Source organism: Microtus pennsylvanicus, chromosome 1 (assembly GCF_037038515.1).
Source record: "Microtus pennsylvanicus isolate mMicPen1 chromosome 1, mMicPen1.hap1, whole genome shotgun sequence".
Classification (NCBI taxonomy): domain Eukaryota; kingdom Metazoa; phylum Chordata; class Mammalia; order Rodentia; family Cricetidae; genus Microtus; species Microtus pennsylvanicus.
Window position 1 is genome coordinate 114172660 of NC_134579.1, and position 8223 is coordinate 114180882.

At 48.6% G+C, this 8223-nt stretch overlaps 1 protein-coding gene across 2 annotated transcripts in view; it reads right to left on the bottom strand.

The window, feature by feature from the left end:
* Cfap251 (cilia and flagella associated protein 251) overlaps positions 1-6316 on the bottom strand; it is a 90190-nt gene extending 83874 nt beyond the window's left edge. The window contains exons 1-3 of one of the 2 annotated variants that reach the window (XM_075979386.1): positions 6240-6316; positions 4132-5053; positions 2798-3157 (exon numbers count right to left, since the gene is read on the bottom strand). In XM_075979386.1, the coding sequence (XP_075835501.1) occupies positions 2798-3157; positions 4132-5037 (1266 nt within the window). In that variant the 5' untranslated portion in view covers positions 5038-5053; positions 6240-6316. Of the gene's footprint in view, positions 1-2797; positions 3158-4131; positions 5054-6239 lie in introns of those variants that run through there. The other variant, XM_075979397.1, reaches the window with a different exon arrangement.
* Between the last annotated feature and the right edge of the window lie 1907 nt (positions 6317-8223).

An 8223-nucleotide genomic window follows, 5' to 3' on the forward strand; every position in this document is an offset into this window, starting at 1 on the left:
CCGCAGGTGACGTGTGCAGTGACGTCTCTCTCCTGCAGTGTTCACTCCCCAAACTTCTTGTTTCCAATCTGTCTGCTCCCTGGAACTTGCGTTTCTGTTTAGATCTCAGAGTGTGTGGGTGGGGGTGGTAGGACTGTGGAATTATAACTGTCTCAAGCTGCACCTTCTAGGAACAGTTACTTAATATTTGCCTTGTTTCTAATGCCAATTTATGCAAATGAAACTGCTCTTTTGGAGACTTGGTAATCCTAAAAGGATCATCATGCTCATCCTGAAATTTCATTTTGTCAATTCCAAATTAGTCGTGAGAAAGGAAAGAGTCCAGCCGGGGGTGGTAGTGAGTGTCTCTAATGTCGGCACTTCAGAGGTGGAGGGAAGTGGATTAGCCTTGGCTACGCAGTGAATTTGAAACCAGCCTGAGATAGACAAGTAAACAAAACAAGGACCATAAAGAGATCTCATTGGGGCTGGGCGGAGGTGGCATACACCTTTAGTCCCATCACTCGGGGGCAGAGACAGGTGGATCTCTGAGTTCAAGACAAGCCTGGTCTACAGACTAAGTTCCAGGACAGGACCCAAAGCTACACAAAGAAACCCTGTCTTGAAAAATAAAACAACAGAAAAAGAATGGTCCCTATAGGCTTATACATTTCTGAGCTTAGTTCCCAGTTGGCAGACTGTTTAGGAAGGACTAGGAGGCTAGGGCTGGGGCTACCAGGACTCCTCACTGGAGGAGGTATGTCACTGAGGGTGGGCTTTGAGGTCCAGGTCCAGCCTCTCTTTTTCTCTCCCTGCTACCTGCAGATGGACCAGGATGTAAGCTCTTAGCTCCAGCACCATGCCAGTCCCCGTGCCTACCTGTCTGCCCACCACACTCCCTACCATGATAGCCATGAACTAACCCTCTGAAACTGTAAGCAAGCCTCCAAGAAGATGCTTTATTTTCTACGAGATGCCGTGGTTGTGGTATCTCTTCACAGCATTCCAATGGTGACTAAGACACCTCAGCAAAGGGGTGTGGAGGCAGGAGGATCCCAGAGGCTTGCTGGCCAGCCAGTCTAAATGGAATGATGAGCTTCAGGCTAAGTGAGAGGCACTGTCTCAAAACAAATTCAGTGGGACATGGGCAAGACGGCTCAGTGAGTGGAGGTGCTCACTGCCAGGTCTGAGGACGTCAGTTCAGTCCCTAGACTCACGTGATGGGAAGGGGAAACCGGCTTCTGCAAGGTGCCCTCTGGCTTTCACGTGTACCCTGGGGCTGTGCACATCCTCTCACAAATAAATGCACTATAGATTCTTAAAGAAGAAGAAGTAAGGCGGAGAATAGTGGACTCACTGAAGACTGGAAGGTGTACATGGCTATCATCCTAGAACTTGGCGCTGAAGCTAAGAAAGTTATAGATTCAAGGTTAGCCTGGGCTACATAGCAAAACCTTGTCTCAAAGCAAAACAAAAAAACCAAAATCTACTGTGAGCTGTGTACAAAGGCTGTGTCAGGACTAAATTATTTACATAGAATCAATTTTCCAGAGGCATGAATCCTCAGGAAAGGGGACAGAAGAAAAAATAAACCAAAAAGCAAGAATGAATCCTAGCAAGCAATTTCCAGAAAGCAGCAGATGGGAAAGAGTTGTGGGAGGGGCTTCTTCTTCCTCCTTTGCTGGGCAAACGACAATATTTTTGTGCCTCACAGATGGCTCCTCCCTGGGATACATGTCAGCAGCAGCGAGGACAGAGATTTGCCACTTTCTGATGAAGGTCTGGGGAGTTCTCAGAGTTCTCCACCTGGCGGAGGCAGAAGAGGGCAGAAGGCGTAGAAGCGAAGGAGGAAGGTCGGCAGTGTCTGAGAAGGGAGAGGGTCAAGAGAGGAAGATGAGCGAGCAGAGGAGGAAGGAGAGGAACAGAGGGTGGGAAAGGGAAAGAGAGAGGGAAAGACGATAGAATCTCCCTCATGAAATAGCCAACGCGACAGTCCAACTATGCCGGGAATTTCCGGCCTGCTGAGCAGTGCTATTGAACCCAGATGTTGCCATCAAGTTCCAGATCTAAGACATGGGTGCCCCCCACCTCCCAGCTCTTGACACAACTTCAAAAGACATAGTTTGCGCCTTTAATCCCAGCACTCGGGAGGCAGAGGCAGGCGGATCTCTGTGAGTTCGAGACCAGCCTGGTTTACAGAGCTAGTTCCAGGACAGGCTCCAAAGCCACAGAGAAACCCTGTCTCGAAAAACCAAAAAAAAAAAAATACTAAAAAAAAAAAAAAAAAAGACATAGTTTGTCTGAAAAGCATTAAACAAAAAAAAAAGTTGTTTGTTTGTTTCTCTGGGTTGGAGAGATGCCAACTGAGAGTCCTGTGTTTAGTCCTCAGGACTCCTGTAAATACCAAAACCGGCTAGGCACGACAGAAGGGGAGGGAGGGACAAGTGGGTCTTGGGAGGTTGGAGGTAGATGTCACTGGCCAGGCAGCTACTTTGCAATTCAAATTCTTAAAAAAAAAAAAAAGCCCAGCAGTGGTGGGTCCATCTCTAAATTTGAGGCCAGCTTGGTCTACATAGTAAGTTCCAGAACAGGCAAGGACACACAGAGAAACCCTGTCACAAAAAAAACAAACAAAACAAAAGTACTAATAATAATGGGGAAGAGAGGCTGAAGAGACACCCAAGGTTCTCACATGCGCGTGGACGCGCGCGCGCGCACACACACACACACAGCACAAACACACTGGACTTCCCCAACACGCGCAGACGCTCTATCTCACAGCACCGTCCAAGCCCACATGGCAGACTGTGACACTCACCAAAGGATACACCTTGGAGGCCTCCTCCTTCTGGAACAAGGTGTCCTCTGTGGAGGTGAACACCATTGACTCCTCGGGACCCCCTGATTTGAGCTGGGATAATTTTCGTCTTTCTTCCTCCTTGAGGAAGGCCAGTTCTCCAGATTCTGCTTCAGCACCTTCCTGTTTTGATCCTTGGGCTGAAACATCTGCCTCCTGGCCAGTTTCCTCCTTAACTTCCTTCGATGACCTCCTGAGAGAATCGATCTGTCCCTCCTCAGACTCAGTGATTTCATCTTTTATGCCGCTATCTCGGAAGATCTCGCTCACTACAGGACTCTGGGAGTGTGAGGACGACTTGCTACTTCCCGGGGTTATAATCTTTAAATAGAAACAAAAGGTTCTGACCCCGCACCTAATACCCAGTGCTGCTACATTCTCCCATTTCCTGTCTTTTTCCATTCCCAATCAGCCAGCCTCACGATAACAGGTGGTTCAAAAGAAGTCTGGGATATGTTTTTTAACTTATTTATTAATTATGTATACCGTGCTCTGCCTGCATGTATGCCGGCACTGCCAGAAGAGGGCGCCAGATCTCAGCAGGGATCACTGTGAGCCACCATGTGGTTGCTGGGAACTGAACTCAGGGCCTCTGCTTAACCTCTGAGCCATCTCTCCAGCCCCAGGCCTTGGACATTTTGTGCTAAAGAAATTAATCATGACTGTGTTCAGGTTAATTCTTGGTCTCCCAGCAGGCCCACACAGCAAAGACCATATAGTGGGCCCTGGTAATTAGCGTTGAGAATCCCACCCTTGGACCAGCACTGAGTTCTTTGTTGGGGGCAGGCTGTGGGAAACACATGCCACTATCATGCCACAGGCACTTGGTCCCAAAACAAGTGTGTCTCACCTTCAGCTAATCCATTGGCCCTTTCCAAGTCAGGTACACATGTCATGGAAGCTTGCATTGACCACCCTCTTTGGCATCTCACAATTACTGTACATAGCATGTAGCTTTCTTTTCTTTTTAGAGTGCATATGTGTTTATGTGATGTGGTGTGTGTGTGTGTATGTGTGTGAGTGCACGCGTGTGTGCATGTGTTTTATACAGGTGCTCAAGGAGTCCAGAAGAGGACATCAGATTCCCTGGAGCTGGGTTACAGGACACGTCGTCAAGGGTGCTGGGAACCCAACTCAAGCCTTCAGTAAAAACAGCAAGGGCTCTTAACCTCCACATCACCTCTCCAGCCCCAGGATTGTCTCTTACTTTGGTTTTGTACCCCATAGCCTGACATACACTAAGCACACAACAGATGCTCCCGGATGGATGGGGAGGTGACTTTGTCTGGACTCACCAGGGAAGATGCTGTCGTGGATGACTCAGAGCTGATGATGATATCATCTAAGCTGAATCGTTTTGGGGGCTTCTTTGCCCCTTCTTCCTTAACGCTTCCAATTAGTTTCTCTATTTCTTTTATGAGAGTACCTCCCTCTTCTTCCTCCCCACTCCTCTCTTTCCTCTCCTCTTTTCCTTCCTGCCCTTCCTCCTTATGTTCCTCCTCTCCCCTCTCCTTGTCCTCCTCCTCATCCCCATTTTCCTTACTTTCCTCTTTTTCAACTCCCATTCCCTCACCCTTTTCCTCTTCACCTCTCTCCTTTTCCTCCCATCTCTTTTCCTCTTCCTCACCCATTTCCTCTTCCTTCTCTCTCTTTTTCTCTTCATCCTCTCTCTTTTCCTCCTCTCTCACTCCTTCTTCCTCCTCTCTCATTTCCTCTTCCTCCTCTCTCTTTTCCTCTTCCTCCTCTCTCTTTTCCTCTTCCTCCTCTCTCATTTCCTCTTCCTCCTCTCTCTTTTCCTCTTCCTCCTCTCTCATTTCCTCTTCCTCACCCACTTCCTCTTCCTCACCTCCCACTTCCTCTTCCTCACCTCCCACTTCCTCTTCCTCACCTCCCACTTCTTCTTCCTCGCCTACCACTTCTTCTTCCTCGCCTACCACTTCCTCTTCCTCAGTCATTTCCTCTTCTTTCCCTCTCTCTTCCTCCCCTCCCACTCCCTCTTCCTCCCTTTTCTCTTCCTTTCCTCTTGCTTCCTCTCCTTCTATCTGCTCCTCTTCCTCCACCCATTTCTCCTCCATCTCCTGAGACTTCTCCCATGGTAATGTGTCTCCAGTCAGGCTCTGTTGCGGATTTTCTTCTTTGTGATTTGGATTATATTGCTCCTCTTCATTTTCTGTTTCTACACTTTCTTCTGCATCTGACATCCTTCTGTAGTTTCCTCTAGAACAATTGTAACACAGACTCAGCAAGCTGGCTCTCTGCCTCCCACCCCGGCTCCCTGATAAGTTAACACATTGAAATGAATACAACAGCTCTGGTCCTTCCTGTGGGAGCTTTTTACTCCCATCGTGCCATCTTCTTGAGAAAGCCAGCTCGGATCTTAAAAAATCTTTGAAATATCAACTCCCGGGCCTCCCGTCTTTCTAGGAATGATCTTAGCATCTTCTAACTCACTTCAGATAATTCATATTCCCATAGGCAGCAAAATGCATAAGGCAGACATTAGCAAAAACCCCCGTGATAGGAATAAGAGAGTGGCATGGGCTGGTGACTGAAGTGTGAGCTTCACAGTCAAAGGTTCTCTCCACACCCACGTCCACCACCCTTGTTCTGTGACAGGAAGCAAGTCATTTTCCTTCCAAGGTCAAATTTGCTCACAGACAAAAACAAAAACTATAGTACTAAATTCTAGTATGATTTGAAGACTGGGACCACACAGGTCAAATGCTCAGAACAGATACAGCCAAGACCTTGCAAAAAAAAAAAAAGTAGGGGCAGGTATTAGGGGGATAAAAGCAACTCTGCTTTTGCAAAGTACGTAAAAGCTTGAAAGTCTTCTGGGGGTAGATGAGACGCCAAGTCTTACAACCTGAGGTAGACAGACCCCCAAGACTCACATGGTGGAAGGAGAAAACCAACTCCCAAAGGTTGTCATGTGATCTCACCACATACAGCATGTTGTGTGTGCCCCCCCCAAATAAATATAATTAAAAATTTAATTCTGGCTGGAGAGATGGCTCAGTGGTTAAAAGCTCTGGCTGCTTTTCCAGAGGACCCAGGTTTGAATCCCAACCCCTACACAGGCTCACAACCATATGTAACTCAAGAGCTAGTTCTAGGACAGGCATCAAAAACTACAGAGAAACCTGTCTCGAAAATCCAAAAAGAACAAAGGAAAAAAGAAAAAGCGCTGCTATGAGATCCAGTGTCAACTATGCAAGTGCGCTAGCCGGGACAACTTCTACGCCCAGGCAGTGCCGGGGAGGGTCAGGGACACTGCGCGTGTCTATCCTTGAACTAGGTCCAGGCACCACCAGTTCCTCTTTCTGGGGTGCCCTAAGTCCCACAACCCTGCCCTACCTGAGTGGGACCCCCACCCGGGCTGTGCCCTCCACTTTGCACTTACAGGGGCGTGCCCACTTCGTTCCTCAAAATCCCAAGCGGCCCAGCGTCTTCTGTCCACAAACCCTAGTGACGGTTGCCAACCAAGCTCTGTCTCTATGGCAACAGCTACGAACCCCAGGCCGGAAAGGGAGGGAACAGGATAGTGGTCACAGGCCCAGCTAGACTAGCCTGCCCCCTGCCGGCTTCCGGACGAGCGGTTCACGGTCTTGCTTTTCCTGAGAGAGCCTTCGAAAGAGCTTCATTCAATGCTGGCAGTTCTTTCCCGAAGTTGGACAAAATAAAGTCATGTTTGAAGTTATTTTCTCCAAATTGGGGCATTTTGGCTGGTAGAGGAAACGGGGACATGCTCCAGAAACTCAGATAAACAAACAAATAACAACCCTGAAGGGTCAGGAAGTCCTTCCCTAGGTCATCAAAGAAGTTTTTTTGTTTTTTTTTTTTTTTGTTTTTTTTAAAAAAAGGCAGAGACTGGCAGACCGCTGTGAGTTGGGAGGCCAGCCTGGTCTACAAGAGCTAGTTCCAGGACAGGTTCCAAAGCTGCAGAGAAACCCGGTCTCGAAAAACTGAAAGAAAAAAAAACAAAAAACAAAACCTGGTGCATCCTCCTGGCAAGGTGTGGCATAACACACCTGCGAACCCAAACCTAGGGGGATGAAGACAGTTCAGTCAGCCTGGGCTACGTAAGACTTCCCTGGGAGAAAGAAGACTGTCGAGTGGAGCTGCGTGCCAGCTGGGCATCCATCCGCAGTCTGGTGGGGCTATCACTGTGGTAGGGGGACGCCCCTGTAAGTAAACCCAGCCGCCTTGCACACGGTGTGTGTCCACTTCTCACCAGGGCAGGGCATGCAGAGGGATTTAGCTAACTGGGATTGGAGTTATGTGGAATGTATGATCTTCCTGTTATCCCAAAGTTTCTGCAAACCCACCTTGGTTAAATCCATTAGGGTCATTCATGTCACAGCCACTCACAGAAGAGCCCAAAGGTGGCTGTTTTGAGCCATCTAAGGAGAGGCCCGCAGGAAACACTCGGCTACTGCCACTTTAGGAAACATGAATGACTCCCACAAGCGCACCACCAAACCCCAGCACTGGCTGGTGATCATGCGCAGATCTCATGAGGGATGAACTGAATGGTGCAAGCTGTGTTTATTATAGTGCAGGGCTTAGAAAGGCTGGGAAATACTTGGAATCATAGCCTACAATTTAAACAGCAAACACTGGTAAACACAGTACGTCTGGCTACAAGCGAGGAATACATAAGGCTGGCTCAAGTAGTTTGGGGAGGCTCCGGTTGAGAATGAGGACTCAGGGCAGGAAGCACACGCCAATACAGACTGCCTCCATCCTGAGCAATCCAACCCAAGGACTCGAGCTCCATCTCAGAACGTGCCAGACCTCAAAACAGCAACTGGGGAAAATGAGTGCGGTACATGGGAAAACAAAGAAAAAGTCACTAGGACTCACCCACACCGATGTTACCCCTTAAAATAAACATGTTCACCTTGGTAACCTCCAGCACACCCTAACTTCTCAAGCTGCCGACTCCATGGCAAGGCCAGGGCTCAATTATAAAAGTCAGGCTGGGCGGTGGTGGTACAGGCCTTTAATCCCAGCACTAGGGAGGCAGAGGCAGACTCTACATAGCGAGTTCAGAGAAACCCTGTCTTGGAAAAAAAAAAAAAGTCCAATCAGGAGCCATCTGCAAGGTCTTTTATTACAGAAGTAAAGGGAGTTTGCTGCTCTCCAGCAGGTCACTGAAGAGGAAGCCATCACCATCCCAGGTAACCTGTGAGGCCTCCTGACCTTTGCTAACCCCTTCCTGGAACTCTGGATATACAGAGCCAATTTCAGAGGATGCATGCATAGAACTCTAGCGCCTTCTCTACCCAGGGTAGGTCCGCTCCAAGCAGAGATGCTGGCCAGCTGCCGACGTCAGGGGCTGGAAGATGTGTAGCCCCACAGGAGAACGCTTGCCCAGAGTATGA